We start from the raw sequence: 21393 nt of genomic DNA, 5'->3' as shown, positions 1-21393 counted from the left end.
CTGAATTAAAACGGAATACTGATGAAGAAATATGTAAAGTGAAAGCACAATTACAACTTGAGATAGATAAAATGAATAGTCATCTTGAACATTTTCACAATTAGTTTAGTCCATACAAAAATGCAGGTGAAAAACAAAGTCTAACTACATCACAATTAATTGTTGATTATGATGAAATTTCTGATTTCAGTGATAGTGACGATAATGATTTTGTAAAATTTCTTCCATATTGTCTTCCGCCATGTTGTTAGTGAATTGATATTATTATAATAAATTCATAACAATGTTATTCTATATTTTCAATTATTACCTTTTTTAATTATTATGTGTTGTCACTCATGTGTATGACTTGACGATGTGTTGTTAATTTTCTGCTTTATTCATTATTATGTTTTCTTAATTTTTAGTATGTTTAATAGTACTATTATTTATTTATTTATTTTGTAGATGGTCATTATGAAATTCACTCCAAGCGTTTTAAGAGGGCAATATGCAATAGAAGATATTAGGTTTAGGCTGCAGAACATTGATGAACTTAAATGGAAGCCTGGAAGATGCATAATGGAGCATGTTGTTGAAATTAATAATTTCTTATAAAAAATCATTAATACTGGTTATCAAATACTAGAAACAGAAAAAGTTAATGTCCTAATTGAAACTGTTCTCATTTGATATTTTCATTTGTTATCTCGAATTTGGGAACAAGAAGGTGTTGACACCTATAATGAACTAGTTTTAACTTTTTTCCTAGAGGAAGTCATCCCAAATACATAGAGTACCTTAACATGGATAGAAACTCTATCTGTTCCACAGGAGATATATTGTCATAGAGAAAACAGGAAAATATCAGGTATGTTTATAACTATAGTGTTACTTAAAATGGATTGTAAATTTATTTATATTGTCATATTTATATTATATTTGAATATGTTATTGCAGTCCACGTGCGAATTTGGAAATAATTATTTTCAATTATATGAATATGTGAGACAACTAAAAAGTCATCAAAGTTTTAAAGTTAACAAGCGCACAATTGAAGGTGAAATACACAGACATTACAAGAAAATTACCTAGTCATAATATTCATAAGTATGGACTGTATGGATATATGTTTTTTTTTTTTTAAACTATGTACTAGGTTGTTGATGAAAATTTTTATTTCTATGATTGAGCCGATTATGTGAATTAATGTTTAGTTAAATTAATAACTATGTACTTGATGGTTAAGTTAAATTTTGAGACTTATGTTTATTATATCTATAAATACATTATTCTATAAACAGAGTTTACGTTTGCAAAATTAATGACATCACTAAAATTAATTTTAGATATTATAATAAATGCATATTTTTTTATAGCAATGTCATTTATGACACGTATTTTATATATGTACTAAATAAATTACAAAGAAATAAAAATAAAATATGGTCACGTGCCACATCCTGGACGCCTCCTCTGTCCTGCATGACACAACGCACCAGCCCACCTCCCATGTCTGCGATGTTCTCCTTGATCTTCATGTTCATCAACATCCTATGTCGACATCAGTTGAAGTTCTGGTACAGTTTGCTACATGCTTGAAGATGGAGCTGCCTTATTCTGCATTAAAACAGATTCATAATGCCCAAAGAGTCCCACCCCTAATGTTTCCCAAGCCCAGAATCATGAGGTGAAAAATACATCTCTGAAGCTTCTGCAGCATTGAATCCGTATTATGATGTCGAAGGTACATCTGTGTATGATCGAGAGAAAAGGGCGAACATTGCATCAAATGGTGTCCTCTCATGTTGAATTGGAATGAAATCGAATGATGTCCTTTCTTGTTGCCTCATATGATGTGAGGACGAAGGCATCCAGTATCCAGAAGGGCCTGGAATGGATGGACCAGGGGTCCAATCCGTGTACTGGCTTTGTAAATATTCAGTGAATGTTGGAATGGATGTTGACGGACCAACTTTGGGAAATTGGGTAGGAGGTTGTGCCCTAGTATCAAAACTGTCAAAGGGATGGTAAAAGATAGGGTGTGGCACTGCTTCAGTTGTTGGCGTTGTAGACGGATGAGATGACTCCCTTTGTCTTGCTTGTCCACCCCTACGCCTTTTCTGCTATTACTGCGATTGCATAATTGGTGGATCTTTTAACAATTCCCCAAAAACATACGCTGGTGGGGTCGGATCTGGATATGGTGGTCGCCGATTAATAAGACGCTTCTCCTCCTCCAGGGTTCGTAGCATGTTTAGGACTAATATTTACTATATGTAATATTCTGTGCGGATGGATCTTCCATTGTAATAAGCAATTCTTCCAGGCCATCCTTCTGTGAAACACAATGTTGAATATAATAAAATTACACACTTAATTTATTACTTAATAAGCAAATACATTGTTAAAGAAACAAATGTAAAAATGATACTTTACTACAGAACCTATAGCAGCTCCTGTTACTGAGATCCATCGTCTAGACACAAGGCAATACCACTCCATATACTGCGAATGATGGTGGAGTGGCCTCGTAGCAGCTTCACCCTGTACAATGAATTGGTGGTGTCTATTCCATCTGTTAATATATTGGGCATGAAATGTTGCCCAGTCACCATTATCTTGTCACAGTGAAGTTTGATACAGGTCATCTATTTGTGTTAGTAGTATGTCCTAGAGCATATCATTTAGTATGTATCTTATATATATTTTATTAATAAAAGACATTTTCACTTTTTCGTTTACATAATATATTTATGTGTAATAGAAAAGATCCATTGATATTTTATTAGAAATTCTATTCTTAAGTTGTTAAGAATATGAGTGACAGTATTTCTAGCTCAAAGTATCATAAATAGGTTCACAATCGAGGATACTTCACAATAAGGACATGACTTATCCAGAAAGATTGTAATCATGTTTGTTCCCAAGTTATTTGTATGAGATGTAAATAAGATGGAATGGTGAGTCTCATGCCATATAACAAATATGATAGGCACTTATACATGATAAGTATGTCGAATCAGTGATACTTATGACAAGTACATGGAGTTTACTCTTGTCAATGCATTGTCATAAATCATATCAGTGCATATAATCTTTAGACCTGAGATAGCACAGTTATCTTGTATATAGGTGGTTTGAGTTTGATACTGCTTTCATACTTGTACTGTGTATGGGTATATGGGTATGTGTTGGCTCCTACTAGTTATATATGGAGGTAGGTGTTAATCAAGATGGAATCTGTTCCTCTAAGTAAATAGGGATAAAATCCTATGTTCATTTAATTGTTCTTGATGTTTTAAGTTCCTAGCCAGGACAGATAGATTTATTCAGAAAAGAGTTTCTGATGAGAAAATCTTTTTAATCAAGAACTGGAATTAAAAGAGAACATAATATTCATAGCAAATGGGGTTTGATATAAACCATGACTCCAGCTCGAATTGGGATTTTGTAATAGAGAGATTCTAGTGCATGATAACATATGATTATAGGTTCATTTAAGGTAAACCTTATTACTGATTGGGTGGCTATGGCATGCTATGCTAAGTGTTAACCATAGTCTATGAGCTGCATAAAATGATTTAGAGAAATCATTTATAGTAAGAAAGAGTTCTGATGATATTAAGAGTTAATATCATGTCTCATTGCCAATTAGTGATAAGCCTAGTAAGTCACACACATACACAAGTAATCACCAAATTAAATATGATTTAATTAATTAATTAAAGAGTTTAATTGATTAATTAAATAGGTTTGGTTTGCAATTAGATTGCAAAGTCCCTAGCATGGCTTGAAACCAAATCTAGGTTATTGGATGTATAGTATAAGTTAAATTTATATTTAAAGTGTTTAAGTATGAATTTAATTAATGAGAAATTAATTAATAAAGATTAATTAATTAATTTATATTTGATATGAATTGATTAGAAGAAGAAAAAAAATTATTTTGGGTTGAGAACTCAAAAATAAAACACAGGGGTATTTTGGTCATTTCACAGGGTGACATGTGGCACAATGAGATGGTGACACATGGCACTACACATAAGCTTGCCATATGTCTTTTAATCATGTAAGATGATCAAAGTCAAGATTAAATATAGGTTTGACATTTGGCACAATGTAATTGGTCAATTAAACCTAGAGCCAATCAGAAGGTGACATATGGCAAGGGTTTTAAGTGATGACCTAACTATATAATGTGTTGTTATGAAAGAAAATAATAACAAGGCTGCTGCTCTCTTTGGTGCCGCCACCCAAGAAGCCTCGCCCTTCTCTTCTTCTTCATCTCTCCTCATTTCAAAGAGATTAGCAAACAATCTCTTGAATTAAAAATACTAGAAATTATTTCTAGTGTCCTGTTTACATCTGTAATCTCTCAAAAGGCAAAACTTGATTTTCTAATTCATAGAAAAAGCTTTAGAAGCTGTTCAAGGGCTGCCATAGGTGACCTTGGTTTGGACAAGCTAGAGGGACAATATTTGGTGTTCTAAGACGCATCCCAAAGGTGCCAAACACACTGCAGTGCATCAAAAGGTTAGTGCACTTATTCTTGATCTAATCTAGGGTTCTAATGAATTAATCTGTTAATTCTAAAATCTTAAATGGCAAATGTTGTTCCAAAAATATATTAAAAGAGTTTTAATATGTTGTTTATCATTGAAATCAAATAGATAAAAATAAATCTTGCATGATGCATGTGACCCTAGATGAAAAATTTTGAATTTCAATGATCTAAACTTATGTTTTTCATGCTTCCGCTCCTCCAATTTGACGAGGGGGCCAAGGAATCGGCTGTTGCAATCCAAATTGCAGTAATACCCTATCAGGTTGGTGCCACTCAACAATGTGAAAGCAGATTAGTGGCACCATTGCCCGCTACACACCCTCCCCTTGCATGCAATACTCAGGCAAACCATTTAGTACATCCTAGGTGTATGGTTCCTATATAAACTGTAAATATAAACCATAGAAAAAATTGTTGTTGGATGAAAATCATGAAAATAAGATTAACTCTTATAATTAATTTAAGAGAAATATGTTATTATGTATCTTACATCATTATCCGTCATTCTATCAATATTATCTCTCATTTGGATTAATACATGCGTGGTAACTTGTGTTACCTGTCGCATATTACTCCACCTGCAAAGTAATCCATTAATTTATTTCTTAATTTATAAATGTTTTAATTTTGTATTACATAAAAAGAAAATCAATACTAACATGCATACCTACTACCCAATGGAGCATCATCATGTGGTGCTGGATCTGGTAATGATAGAGCAACCGTCTCAATTCTCTCCCATGCCCAAATCTGTAAGATGAAAAGGGCACCAGATATCTCTTTAGTTTCAGGATTTGCTCCACGGCAAAGCTCCCTATATAGATATGCAAGGCATGCTGAACCCCAACTATATTGCCTAGCCTGTCTCATATCCGCAAGCAATGGTAGGAACATCAAATTAACACGAGTGTTTGATTTGTCATTGAAAAGTGAACCTACAATTAGACGCATTATATATGCTCGTGCGTGTATAAGTAAAGTGGCATCATCAGCTTCTTCAGGAATAGCTTCAAATTGACCTATAAGCCATGACATATATAATCCACATCCCTTAAATACATGTGGAGGTGGCCTTATGCCTAGATATTCTTCACAAACAGATGGCCAATCCAATCTATAATTGCCAGTTACTGCATGATCATCTATAGGCAATCTAGTAATTATATCGATATCTTCTAGAGTGATAGTACACTCTCTTATCAGCAATATGAATGTGTGCATCTCAGGTCTCCACCTTTCAATTAGAGCTGATATGAGATGCCAATCTAATACAAAAAATCTCATTTGAGATACGCCAATAAAACCACTTTCCGTCAAATGAGGAACAATCAATTGTAGAGGGGCATCCAAGTGAAGAACATCTGCATGTCTTCTGCAAGTTATCACCTCTTCCTGCATTGTACCTTCCCAGACAGACTCTAACCGATGAAGTCTCTAGTGTCTGAGTATTGAAGGATCAGATGGACTTGGCCGCAGGTAATTCTAACTGTGCATTTGTTCTTCTATTCCTATCAAGGGTAATAAATCAACTTATTAATCTTTCACTGCACTGTATTATTACTCTTCTATTATAAAAATAAATGAATAAACAATCACTCTAATTATTAGTCTTTTAATCTATTAATATCTATTATAATACGTTATATAAAAAACTTAACAAATACAATATTGTATTTACACCTAATATATCAATTTCTATTTAGAATTTCATATAACAGCAATAATACAAAAATTAATGTCAAAATAAATATTACCTAAAAATTTTCCACAATAATCATAAAATATCATATATGAAAAAAAACGTCACATGAATAATAACAAAAATTAGCTGAAAATAAAAATTACCTCAAAATAAAAATTACCTCAAGATTCACAACAGTAATTTTATACAACAGTTATTTTTATTATAAAAATATTATTTAACAATAATAATTAAAAAAATTTACTTTTACACTTACAAAAAATTGTTTTTTTTAAAGTGTGCAGGAATTTTAATCAATAGTAGTTTTTTTATAGTATTATAAAAAATTATATTATCATAATTTTTATTATAAAATTGGTATTTAACATCAATAATTAAAAAAATGTAATATGAATAATAAAAAAAATTAGCTCAAAATAAAATTTACTTCAAAATTTACTACACCTTAATTTCTCTATAGGCAGAGAGAGAGAGAGACATTGAGAGAGAGAGATTAGAGTGTCATAAAAAATTATAGTACAATAATTTGTAATATGGCATCAATAATTAAAAAAATATGTCAAAATTCACTGGAACTTACTTTCACTATAGGCTGAGAGAAAGAGATATTGAGAGAAATATAGAGAGGGAGAGAGAGATTAGAGTGTTACAAAAAATTATATAACAGTAATTTTTATTATAAAATTATTATTTAACAACAATAATAAAAAAAAAATTTACTGTTAGACTTACAAAAAATTATTTTCTTTTACAGTGTCTACGAATTTTAATAAACAATAGTTTTTTACAATGTTATAAATCATTATATTATACTAATTTTTCTTATAAAGTTAGTATTTAACATCAAAAATTAAAAAAATCTCAAAATAAAAAATTACCTCAAAATTCACTGCACCTTAAGTTCTCTACAGGTCGAGAGAGAGAGAGAGAGAGAGAGAGAGAGAGAGAGAGGGAGGGAGAGATTAGAGGGTCATAAAAAATTATACTACAACAATTTATAATATAACATCAATAATTAAAATAATACATCAAAATGCACTGCACTTTACTTTTTTTATAAGCTGAGAGAAAGAGATACTGACAAAGAGAGGGAGAGGGAGATACTAGAGTATTACAAAAAATTATGTTACAATCATTTTTATTATAAAAATATTATTTAACAACAATAATAAGAAAAATTATACTGTTACACTTATAAAAAATTATTTTCTTTATTAGAGTGTGTAAAAATTTTAATAAATAGTATTTTTATTGTAGTATTATAACAAATCATACTACAGTAATTGTTATTATATCATTATTATTTAATATTATTAATAATAAAAAAATTATCTCAAAGTAAAATTATCTCAAAATTCAATGGGCTTTAATTTATCTACAAATAGAGAGAGACACACACACACAGATAGAGATATTGTTAGCATATAAAAAATATATCAGATATTGTTAGATAGAGATATTATTATATAATATTTATATAACATGAATAATAAAAAATTAACTCTAAATATATTTATTTTCTTTTTATTTCCTCTATAATCAAAGAGAAATAATCAAATAAATGATTACTAAATTTCTTACACAGAGTTGATCTATAGCAAAATTTTAGAGAGAGAGCAGAGCAGGCTTAATTTTTTTTTTTTTTTTATAGCTGATGGTTGTTGGGGGACAAGGGGGGAGGAAGGTTTAAATAGTGCACTCAGATGCTATTATTATTCGCGTCTACCTGCAGAACAAGATTACTCTATTACGGGTTCTGACGCCACACGCTAAACGAGAAGGAATGCTGCAGAGTAATGTGTTCACCGGTACCTAGGCACTACCTTTGGTAGCGACTGGCTGCTATGTCTAACAACGTAATAGCTAGATTCTACTATGGATAGCACCCAACTGCCCACATTTTTTTTTTGCGTTTTTACTTTTTCACAAAATGATATTCGTTTTTTTCTTTTTTGCAAAATGAGACTCTTTTTTAGCAAAACGAGAGAATTTATACTGTTCACTACAGTTAGACTCTATTATGGATAGCACCCAACTGCATCTGCCGTTTTATTTTTTTTTTTATATTTCAGTCCAAAAGAAGATTTTTTGTTACAAGTTGTCCCTAGTTGTTACTCATAATTTAGTCTGTCAATCTGTTTCTTCCACGTTATAAAAAATATCCCCTTTAATAAATAATTTTTTCCTCACCCCTTTTGATAATTTAGTTTTTAAATTAGACCCTCTAGGTAATTTCCTCCACAATTCAGGAAGAAAGTAAGCATCACATATCTTATTCAAATGTTTTTTTTTCCCATGTCTGCAAAGATTCTTCAGAAGAGCTGAGATTCCTATGACACCATGTTGCTGTAATAGTTCTGGCTCCTGGGCTGCAACTCTAGCGCAAGCACTGAGCAGGGACGACAGAGCACACGAGCTTGAGGTGGTGTTTGCACGTGAATATTATCTCACGAGGGGTTGCAATCTCGCTAACATGAATCTTGATTCGAGAAGAGTTTATTTGAATCTTGGAGCTGCTGGTCGCCAAATGGGATCAAGAAAGGAAGAAGATTATGTGCAGTATTTTATCTTTATTCATTTTCAATCATTTAAATTTGTTAAATATTATTTTTTTTCCACGGAAAATAGTATTAATTAAAGTCCACATACCATAAAATGAGTAAACTACATAGTAATTATTTGTAATTTCACCTTATAAATATAATATTTATTTGTACAGATACAATTATAATTATAAATTATTTTATAATATTATAATGTAAAATATGAATCTAAAAATAAAGTTATATAAACGGAATATATCTTATAGAAACATAATAAAATTATGAATAAAAAATTATATTATGAAATATATTATAATAATTTTATTTTTTAGTATATTTAAATTTAATTGTGACTCAAATTTGAAATTTTGCTAAAATTTTAGTGATAATTTTTATTTTTATTATACATATCAAATTTTCAAAATGTGTCTTATTAAAAATACTTGTTAGTCCAAGAGTCAACGAGCTAGTGACTAGTGGAGAAATTTGGCAGCCATTTTTTTAGTAAATTTTTGTGGCATTATTTTGACAATGAAAATTTAGCATCCATTGTCCAACTTCTATATTCACACAAGGGGGAAATTTTTGGTTAGGTCTGTTTTGTAGTAACGAAATTGGAGAAAAAAATGATAGGAAAATCGAAAAAAAAATGTAATTTTCTTATTTTTTTGGAAAAAAAATAAAAATTCAATTTCTTTATTTTGAAAAAAAAATTGATGTATTTAGTTTTCATTCAAATTGAGGGAAAAATAATAAAAAAAAAACAATGTTAATTTTTCTATTTTTTATGTCTTTTTTTTAATAGTTATTTTTTAATATAATTTATTTATTCAATATAGATATAACAGTAAAAATATAATAATTTTTTTTATTAAAATATAAAAAATAATTAAATAATTTTTTTATCTGTGAAAAAAAATTATAAAAAAAATAATAATTTCCCTTTCTATAGAAATTCATTTTTTTTCCTTAGCTTTTTTTTCTACAATATTGGTTAGGAGAAATTAATGTACAAGTAAAATTTTTGTATTTATTTCAAATATGTAATTATATCATTAAAAAAATTTAAAACACAATTATGATTTACGTTAATTAATTTAAATTATATAAAATATATGAGAATCGCATCAATGGTCTAAAAAGTTATTTACATAGTTTTTTTCTAAAAAAAATTTCATTAAATAAAAATAAAATATAAATTTAAAATATAAAATTTTATATTATTATAATTTTATAAAAAAATTTTAAATAAATTATTTATATAAAATATAATAATAATTATTTTAATTTATTTAAACATTTATTAGGAAGCACACTTCACTTAGACGATACTATCCTAAAAAAAAAAAAAAAAAGCAAAATTGTGGTACTGTTCTTAGTCCACCTGGAAAGGCAAACGAAGTTTCCTCGAAACTTGGATGCCTGGGAGAGTGGGTCAAACTCAACCGGCCATTTTTCCAATAATCATCAATGCAGTCACAATCATTATTACATAGACCTGATATTGGGAGATCTCAAAAAACAGTATTCATTGATCTTCATTGGACATCTTTTTACTAATTCGATTTATTTTTTTATAAAATATTAATATCTATTTTATTTCAATGGTAAAATATATTTACTTATCTTTTAGGATAAGGTATTTATATTAAATATTTTATTAATGTGTTATGATTGGCTCTCCAATGGAAAGTTCCTGTTTAGCCCTGAAGCAAATGCATGTTGCTGAAAATTATGATAACTTATTTGTTTTCTAGAGAGTTGCTGAAATGCAAGTGCAATTAGCGATATTGTCACCTTATTTCCTTAAAACAACAATTTTGACTGGCAAAAAATTTAGGAATTTTTGAGTGTATTAAATATTGAGTATATTATTTAATTATATAATTAATTTATTAAATTAAATTATTATGAGAATTGATTAGACTGAATATATTTTCACCAATTTTGTTATGAACTAAAATCAAGTGTATTGAAAAATGAAAGAGAGCTTTGATTGATTGTTTGTAAAGTGAGCATACAACTGCAAAAATTAAATACAAGTCTTAAAAAAGTAAATATAATAATTGAAAAGTTAAAGACCACTGATGTCTGATTTGATTATTTGGTTGAGTTGTTGAAATTTTTTATATTACTGTTTATATGATATTTATAACTCTGATAAACTGCTTATTATTTATAACCTCTCTTAATTCCTCATGACTTCCCACAATTTCTCTTTCTTGGCTAATCACTCAGTATTTGTTAGCCTCTTTTGATATTTATCTTTTAACTATCCACATCTATGTATTAATTTAACTTCAAGTTGTTAATTAATTAAATTAATAGAATAATTTCATAAAAAATTAATTTAGTTAATCTTGAACTTGAAAATAATTAATGATCCAAAAATTAATATTTTTTATGCAAACGAACCTAAATCCATTTTTCTTATAAATAATCAGATTTTATTAATGAAAAGCAGGAAAATTTTAGATCGAACATGCACAGATGGTAAATTTTAATTTTATCATATGATTTAAAATGGTTCATAATTCAATGATTAAAATATTTCGATTTAAAATTAATTCTTTTAGACTGAATTGAACCGGTTTCGAGCTTATTCATTTTTTGAACAGTCCCATGAATGAATCGTGGAAAGTTGTTATCTAAACCAGACCAAGTATGAAAGTAATGACATTAAAAATGATTAAAAATGTAAAATTATGAAATTTAATTCTATAAGTTTTTATAATTTGTCTTATTCGGTCTATAATTAAATCTGTAGATTTGGAAGGTATTTTATAATAAAAAAATGATTAAAAAAAAATTCTCATTGAATGAATTATCTCACCAAATCCAACTTATTAGGGGAAAGATTATGATAGATGATAAATTTCAAAAATTCATAAATTTTTATTAACCAAAACTTGAAATTTGATAAATGTAAAAAAGATAAATTAAAATAAAACGGAAATGTTAAAAATAAAATTTTGTAATAATCTGAATTTTAAAAATATAAATTTTATATTTCTTTATATGGTATTTGAATATTATTTTAATAATATCTAATTAATTTATAATTTTTGTAAAAATCCTCATTTATATATTCTTAATATTATTTCTAAACATATTTTATAAATTATTTAATAGTCTAATTTAATTGAAATGATTAGTTTTAACTATTAATATTTAATCAATTAACAAGATATAGCATTATATTATTTCTGATATTGATCTTAAGATTTGATTTAATTGTTATTAATTTGATTATTATCATTATTATTAATATTGTCGATATTATTTATTTTATTATTTTTATTATTTTAATTTTAATTCATTAAGTAAGAGTTTATTATAAATACTAATAATATTTTAATTATATTTTGATTAGAATTTAATAAAGGTGTTTAACAAATATTATGTATGTAAATGTTAAAAGTATTAATTTTATATTATAATTTAATTTAATATATATGTTAGAAAAAAAATAAGAGATTTGAGGTGACTTTACGTGTGGTAGTGGGAGTGACAGTGGAACTCACTTCCACTATCAGCTGAAAAAAATAAATAAATAAATTTTTTAAAAGAAAATCAGGAGAAGCTCCGCCCCCCGCCCCCCTCCCATTTCTCTCTCATCTCCTCCCCTCTTCTCTTCTTTTTCCTTTCTCCGGTGATCGGCCAGTAACACCACCAGCAACCAGGCACGACTCTGGTGACCTCCAGGAACCCAGAATGGTGGCACATTGTGGTTTTCCAGCGACATAAAAAGAGGAGAGAGAAAAATAGGTCTCGAACTTTGACTGCTCATATTTAGCTATCCCGACATCCGATTGGAGTGATTCAAGTTGCTATAAACTCTTGGTGAAGAGTACTTTCAGATAAGACCCACCATGCCTAAATTGGTGGCCGTTTCCTGCGTCAGCAAAGAGAGAGAAAGTGCGGCTTTTTTTAGCTTTTTGACCACTTTTCTGGCGATCCGACCATCGGATCGAAAATCCGAGACCACCAACATACTACATTCGATGAGAGCTTTGCGACAATATAAATTTTAAAATTTTTTGACATCGTTTTTCAATGGGTCCCATAGAACTTCGTAGTATTTTTTCGGGTATTAAATGAGCTTAATAATTCCTCTAAAAATTATATACTAATTCCCGTATTATAGGCTTCACATAGGTATATTTGATTCACAGAAATTCGAATGTCGATTGGGTCTATATTTTCGGGCTAGACAGACAGGCGATCGAAGCTACTTCAGAACCGAGTCAAGATTATAGGCTACCCCACGATTTTCAGACGTTCTGGATATGTTTTCAGTATCAGAATTGGGATAGGTAAACTCGAACCCTAAGTTTTCTTAATTATTTAGTTTCATATTTAGATTAAAAATTTATAAAATATTCATGGATAGTTAGAAAATTATAATTCCTTTTGTATTAGCTTATTAATATTGCTAAGGACCACGGGGGCAAAATTTTAGAATTTTTAGAGCTCATTTGGGTAGTTTTTGCAAAAGGATTAGTTATAAGGACTAAATTGTAATTTTTCAAATTGTGGTTGTTGACTGTTTGGATGGTCCCATGAGGGGTCATGTGATGTGATTGAGATATGGTTATATGACTTGTGGATATAGAAGTGTATTTTAAGCCCTTTTGCAGGTTGAGTAGGTCCTAGATATAGGGGAAACTCTGCCGGATTTCTAACACAATTTATTGTGTCTTTGGTTCTTTTTAAGCTTGTACTGAGTCAATTATATTAAATAATTATAATGTAATTGTCAGGTAAGCCAAGACAGCCTTGCTCCTCCGTCCAGCCACCACAGTGACCTCGGTTTACGTCTATGAGTAAAATATTGATTTTAATTATAATTTTAATATTATTATATGTTCAGGCATGTCCATATATCACTTATAAATATATATTTCACTTATAAATATATATTTATGTAGTTAAATACTAGGCACATCTTCTATTGCATCTTTATTTGATGAAATATTATGGATGTTGTTTTATGGTAATTTGGAGCAGTGTGCGTGTTGGCGTGCGTGTGTTGTGTGACATTGGATATGGACAGGACGGGTAGACACTGTTGGAGCTTGACTCGCCGGGACACGATCCTTTTATGGATAAGTCGGGGTAGACACGGCTCGAGATAATCTTGCTGGCCCCCGCATTTAGTCTATTAAGCGAAAGTCCGGCTTGAGATGTACTCGCTGGCAAAGGTTGGATTAAGAGAGTTGTATAGGGGATCAGCTCCCATATATGTACTGTTTGAATATTATATGGGTGTGTGAGTGCTCCAAATTACCTTTTGTTGTTTATGATGTGATTTGTATGAAAACTATGAAGGTGTTGCATTCCACTCTTTAGGATGCATTAGCTTTAGATAGCTATAAAAATTGTACTTAAAATTGGTATCTTACTCTATGAGTCGAATGCTCACTCCTGTTTACCCTATTTTCAGGCTACGGGAGGAGTTCTTTTTCAGAGTAACCTGTTTTCTTTCTCGCAGGTTTAACATCAGCTATTTAATTGTTTTATTACTTTCTAAATTTGAAATCTAGAACTCCACATGTGTTAGCAGTAGTATGGACCATGCTAGGAATTGTGTTAATTTAAATTCTTGAGGTTAATAAATAAAGATTTGTATGATAATTAAACAATTTGTAAATGATAGTATCAGGGTTGAGCGGGGCTCCCCTAACTTCAGTTTTTTATGGTTATCGGGTTGGGTTGACTCGAATAAAAATATTTCATTTTATTTATATGTTGGGCCTCAGTTTTTGGACCTTGGTTATGGATTTGGGAACAGTAAGGCTTAGTATAGGCCTCGGAGGCTTTATGCCGGTCCAGGTCCTTGTGCCGGTTTGGCCTATGGGATCAGGTTGTGACAAATTCAAAATCCACCAAAACAAAAATTCAAAATTTTACAAAGTTATTTATGTAGTCCATATGTGTCATGACCCAACCTATGGGCCGGACCGGCACTAGGACCTGAGTCAGCCTAAAGCCCTTGAGGCCCGTAGTAAGTCTAACTATTCTTTAACCCAATCCTAAAGTCCATATTGAGCCCAATTTTAAGAAATCAACTAGACAGAATCTGACCATAATATGGACCATCCAACGAGGAGTTTTTTACTCATCCGACTTGTAAGCACAATATATATAATAATTTGGGGAGCTCAGCTCACCCTCCACATACTCATAATAATACTAATTCAAATGGGAGCTCAGCTCCCTCATTCAACCCAATGATCATCCATGCATACTCATATACCATGCTTACAATTCCAGTTAATACATACATAATAGATCCAAATGAATACATTACTAATAATAAAAATACATGCGGAATTCTAGAACAAAGTAAAAGAACAAAATACAATTAAATGTCGATAGTAGACCTGTGAAAAATAAAGCTGGTTAAACTCAATAAAGGACCTCTTGTATCCTAGAAAAATAGGTGAACATGAGTGAGCGTTCAACTCAGAGAGTAAAATACCGATTTTAAGTATAATTTCTATAGCTATCTAAAGCTAATGCATCCTAAAGAGTGGAATACAATACCTTCATGGTTTTCATACAAATCTCATCATAAACAACAACAAAAAGATAATTTGGAGCACTTACACACCCATATAATATTCAAACAGTACATATATGGGAGTTGATCCCCTATACAGCTCTCTTAATCCAACCTTTGCCAGCGAGTATATCTCAAGCTAGACTTTCTCTTAATAGACCAAATGCGGGGGCCAGTAAGATCATCTCGAGTCGTGCCTACCCCGACTTATCTATAAAAGGATCGGGTCCCAGCGAGTCAAGCTCCAGCCGCGTCTACCCGTCCTGTCCATATCCGATATCACACACCACAAGCACACCAACACATGCACACTGCTCCAAATTACCATAAAACAATATCTATAACATTTCATTAAATAAAGATGCAATATAAAATGTGTCTAGTATTTAACTACATAAATATATATTTATAAGTGATGCATGGGCATGCCTGAACATATAATAATATTGAAATTAAAATTAAAATTAAAATTTTTCTCACTGATTGATCAAAAATTGCTGCGGTGGCTGAGGAGAAAATGATGAATGACCTTGATCACCTAGATAACTATGTTATAAATTTATTAATGCTAACCCAAATCAAAATTTTAAAGAAATAAGGATACCCTAATTTATGCCGGAAATCCGGCAGAGCCTCCCCTATATCTAAGACCTACCCTACCTGCAAAATAGTTCAAATTACACTTCTAAAGCCACACATCATCTAAACAACAATATATGGCCCCTTCTGGGCCCTCCAACTCAAGCAAATCTCATATAATCTGAAAATTCAATTATAAAGCTTAAAACGTATATTTTGCAAAAGTCATTCTAGCTAGCTCTAAAAATTATAAAATTTTGTCCCGTGGTTCTTAACAATATTACAGAGCTAACGCAAAAGAAATTATAATTTTCTAGCTACCCATGAATATTTTATGAAATTTTATTCTAAACCCAGCAATATAAAATTGAAGAAACTCGGAGTTCAGATTTACCTATGCCAATTCTGACTCTTGGAATGCATCCGGGGCGTTTGAAAATGGTGGGGTAGCCTATAACTTTGACCCAGTTCCGAAGTGATTCCGGTAACTTATCTGCTTAGCCTGAAATTGTAGATCCGTGCGACGGTCGAATTGTCACGAAACGAAAGTATCTACGCAAAGCCCACAAAACTAGAGATTAGACTAAAATATTTATATTTATATATAAAATAATTATTTGAAAATTAGGGGTATTACGTGTTACATATGTTATCATTTTATAATGAAGAAAATGGCTATTAAAAAAAAAAATCTCTCAAGGGTAAAGAGGTGTTGCTTAAGGCTGTGGTCCAGTCCATTGCAACCTATACCATGAGCTGTTTTTTGTTGCCAATGGAGGTTTGTAATTAGACTAGTTCTATGATGGCTTGTTTCTTGTGGGGTCAGAAACAAGATGAGAGACTGTTACATTGGACTTCATGGCAGAATCTGTGCTGGTCGAAGAAGTTTGGAGGGATAGGATATTGCTATGTTGGCGAAACAAAGTTGGCGTTTAATGGAAGATATAGATTCCTTGTTGGCTCGTGCTCTTAAAGCTAGATATTTTCCAAAGTGTTCTTTTATGAATGCAAGAGTTGGTTATATATCAACCTAGTTTTGCCTGGCAAGCATTATTCAGTCTCGGTGGTTATTGGAAAAAGGTTGTAGATGGTTGATAGGTAATGGAAGTAATATTCGTATATGGAGGGATAATTTCTTACCGAAGCAGAATGGTTTTTGGATATGGTCTTCACCTTCAATCCTTGATGCGGAATCTACGGTAGATAAATTAATTAACCATGAGACTATGAGCTGGAATATCCCTCTTATTGACGCTATTTTTCTTCTGTCGTTTGAGGCTTCACAAATTGCAGAAATTTCACTCAGCTTACGAAGAGGTTTTGACCTTACACTATGGCATTTCTCAAAGAATGGATTATTTGCTGTGTGTTTTGCATATCATTTGGCGTTGCCGCAAGTATTGCTCTCGGATTCAACTGGTTCATCGACTTAGTAGGAGATGCTTCATGGGGTAAGTTGTGGAAACAAGCAGTACCACCGGAAGTTAAAACATTTTATCTATGGGGCATGTTGTGACTAGTTATAGCAAAGTCAGCTCTAATTAGTAGGGGTGTCTCCATTGATTCAATCTGTTAGAGATGTAAGGAAGAGAATGAAACCATTAATCATGCTTTACGTGATTGTCCTTTTCTTCTCGGGTACTGCTCCTATCTCCACTTCTGCTTATGTTGCATGGGAATGAGGGTTTGAATGGATTAAGAATCTTGCTTAAGGTTTTTATGATGATCATCTGATTTGTTGTTTATGGTTCTTTGGTCCATTTGGAGGGCTAGGAACGTCTTAACTTTTCAATATTCTATGAAAAATGAGCCTCTTAAAGTTCAGCCACATGTGAAGTAGAACTCATGGAAACCAATGTTTAACAAGCAAGGAATTCTTGCATGCCACAGTCGACGAATCTGGTTAATATTTTTAAAACTCAAATTCATCTCAAATTCAATTAAAATTTATTTACAATTATCCAATTCTGCACCAAACCCAATTATTATTATTTGGTAAATGTGTACCCATTTAATTTTATATATTTTAATTAATAATCTATATAAAAAATAATTTTTATTAATAATTTATATTTTAAAAATTTAATAATTTCAGAAAATATTTTAATTTTATTTTATATAAAATAAAATATATAAAAATTTATAAATATTATTATAAAAAATACATGTTTTAAATTTAATTAAATATAACAGGTTTAGGTAACGGATACTTAACATATAAAATCCGAATCAGACTCGAATCCACTATGGATATTAAATTTTAAATCTGAATCAATCTTAAACTCAATTATATACTATTCAAACCTATCTTATTAGAATTCGATCGAATTGGATATTCGCAAAACCCGACCTGTTGCTATCCCTAGTTAACAAACCTCAAGCCCATCATAGTCAAGATATAAGAAATCTCCATTAAAGTGAAATGTTATCACTTACTAAGTAGACAATTGCCCCTTCTAATCTCAAAACAAAAGACTCCATACTGCCTGCTCCCTGAAGTTTATCATCTTTTCAAAATCGAAGGCCTTCCCCTGCATTGATCAATGATAAATATCATTTAAATATTGAACCATATTCCAAAGCATTAAGATCAAATAATAAATTATTACATTGATAACAAAAATCAACTCAACTCAATTCAACTAAGCCTTTATCTCAAAAATTTAGGGTCGGTTATATGAATTCGCTTTCTTCACTCTAAACTAATTTTGGGTTAAATCCTCAGAAACGTGTAATGCTTCTAGATCATATTTTACTACTCTACTCCAAGTCAATTTAAGTCCACCTCTTTTTTTCTTTCTATCCTCTAGCCTAATATGCTTTACTTGTCTAACTGAAGTCTCCGTATATCTACGTAAGCTACATCAAAATGCCCAGATGAAAATTTAGTTTAATATTGATAAAAATTAAAGACCCAATTCTAATAATTGTATTCCTATATTTATCATTCTAAAATAACAAAACAATAAAATACAATTAAAGAACAGATTTTAGAAAGCACTAAAAAAATTCTCTAGCTTCGATTCTTAAACTCCGAAGTCTCCCAATATTCCCAGATAGCCTTCTCCTTGATCTTTCAAGACTGGCGGCTGCGATGAAGAAATTGGCCTCAGATAACCCTTGATGAAAATGCAGTTGGGCCTCAAAAGACGTCACATGGCTCGGATTAAAGTTAGTGGCCATAAGCTTTCCTCTCTGCATGAAGAGTGGTCCTCATGGCCCAGACAGGTGATATTTTCTATTAAAAGACAAAAAGAAGGCTAGAAGCCAAAACATGAGTCAAAGGGTCAAAATTCATTTTTAATCAAGACATGGCCGAATCATCCCATCTCCTGTAACATATAATCCTAACTTAAAATTTATATATTTCACCAAAATTCACTTTAGAACTAAAATAATAAAAATTAGACAATTCAAAATAAAATCAATAATAAACCAATAAAAATATGCATAAATCAGTAAAAATAGAAATAAAATGTCCTTAATATTTTCTACAAATTAACACTTCAACAAGAAGCCTCACATGTAGGGGGCATTAAGAAAAGCTCCATAACCTAGCTTTACTGATGATCTAGTGGAGAACTAATCAAATACTCTCCTACAAGCCTGCAATAATGAAAGACTAGAGATCACGCCCATTGGTATAGAAGCTGGAGCAGTGTGCCATCCAATATCAAAGACTGCAACTTCTTCAAATTCTGAACCTCCACTGGCAATATTTCTATGCAAGTCCCTGACAAATTAAGATACCGCAAGTTCCTCAAATTCCCAATGCCCACAGGTAGCTCAATTAAGCCTTTGTTATATGACAAGTCCAGAACTCTTAAAGCAGGCATAGATTGAAAGAATTCACTTGGCAGTATCTTCAAATTATTAGCCCTGAGAAGCAATGTTGTAAGATGATGGCAAGAAGGTGTCTTGGGGAGGAATTCGATGCTGGGACCCCACAATGATATCCTCTCTGCTTTAATGCATATTGAAAGCTGTAGTGTTTTTACCTGTACCAACACTTTGTCCTCTTCCTTTCCCTCCTCGCGAGCTAGCCACAAGGTCATTGCTTGAATCACGCCATGCTTTTTAACAAAATCTCCTGATTTACCACTCTCCAACAAACTCGCACTCTTTAGACTTTCTAAAGTGTCTTCTTCTTCTTCCCTGGCATCATACATGCTGTTAAATTTATGTTGAAACCCTTCTGCGATCCAGAGTTCAATTAGTTCCTTTTTCTTAATATTATCAACTCCTGGGAACAACGAAAAGTACAGAAAGCAATTCCTGGGGGCATCTGTGCTCAAGCTGTCATAGCTTATCTTGAGAACAGAAAAGACACTAACTTCAACATCTGGAAATGCTGATGGCTGAGTCTTCAATTTTTCAATTGCAAGCTTCCAATTGCCGAGTTTGGTCTTACTAGCCATGGCTCGACCAATAGTGGTGAGCGAAAGCGGCAAACCCTTGCACACATCAGCAACTTCCTCAGCCAGCATTGAGATCTCCCAATGAGCATTTAGAGTCTCCCCTCCCACTGAGAACTGAAACAATTGCAGAGCAAGTTCTGGTGGCAAACACTCTACTTCAATCTTATTGTAGATCTCTTTGAGGAGGGCGGTCTTAGCCGCACCTTCCATTCCATATGACCCAATAATTCCCACACTTGGATCTTCAATCCTTCTCCATATTTCTTCGAGTTTGGAATCCAACCCCAGAGTTTCAGGTACAGGCATCTGGATCACTAAATCACCAGGCTTTATCTTGACAACAGCATCAAATTCACCATCCTTTGTAAGTTCAGTCACTTCTTTGCGCTTTTCACTTACCCTCTTTCCAACCCCATTGTAGGAGCAGCAGTTCTTGGGACAGAACCGTCTGAGAGCTTTGTTACGAATTTCTTCTTCAGCTTCTTTAATTATCTCCTTTGCATCCTCCTGCAAGCAATCTACTCTGTTGAGCCAGTCGGTTACTTCGTAGAGCTGCTGCATCTGTGGGTTGTTTTTTTTTTCTGAACTCTCTCTACTGCATGAAGTCCGCCAATTTCATATTTTTGGGACTATGAGATTGGCTTCCAAATCATCAAAAGCGATCTGCAGAAATGCAGAAAAAAAAAAAGGAGCCTTTGATAGCTTCCCAGGCGGGGCTAATAGCTGCCGCCTCTTGCCTGACATGGCTATAACATGATCGCAGAAACAGAAGGAAGAGTCCAGCTAAATAATAGTAAGTGAGAGACTAAGCGGATATTGGCATGAAGATTCTTCAACCTTCAGAGTTAAATCATTTAAATTTTTGAAAAAAGAGAGTGTCTGCCCGACTTGCAGTGGAAGACAACAATGTGAGACGATATTTGTGGGAAATTTTTGTTTTCAGCATGCGGAGGAAAAGCTGTTATGTGATAAATTATTTTTTAGGAATTTCAAGGGATTTAAAAAATCAAAATTTAAAAATACTTTATAAAATTATATAA

The 21393-nt window shown here is 31.6% G+C and overlaps 1 protein-coding gene across 1 annotated transcript; it reads right to left on the bottom strand.

Annotated features, from left to right (window-relative positions):
• Positions 1-19564: 19564 nt before the first annotated feature.
• On the bottom strand, positions 19565-20914 carry LOC110648265 (disease resistance protein RFL1-like). Its single transcript, XM_021802438.2, has one exon. It carries the CDS (start codon positions 20912-20914, stop codon positions 19565-19567), a length of 1350 nt encoding a protein of 449 aa, XP_021658130.2.
• Between the last annotated feature and the right edge of the window lie 479 nt (positions 20915-21393).

This window comes from Hevea brasiliensis, chromosome 1 (genome assembly GCF_030052815.1).
Source record: "Hevea brasiliensis isolate MT/VB/25A 57/8 chromosome 1, ASM3005281v1, whole genome shotgun sequence".
NCBI classification, from domain to species: Eukaryota; Viridiplantae; Streptophyta; class Magnoliopsida; order Malpighiales; family Euphorbiaceae; genus Hevea; species Hevea brasiliensis.
The sequence above is the reverse complement of the archived record's forward strand: the minus strand, read 5'-3'. Positions and strand labels throughout refer to the sequence as shown.

Excerpts from the sequence above, each read along its gene's own strand:
- LOC110648265 (XM_021802438.2), bottom strand. The coding sequence starts at position 20,914 with ATGCAGCAGCTCTACGAAGTAACCGACTGGCTCAACAGAGTAGATTGC.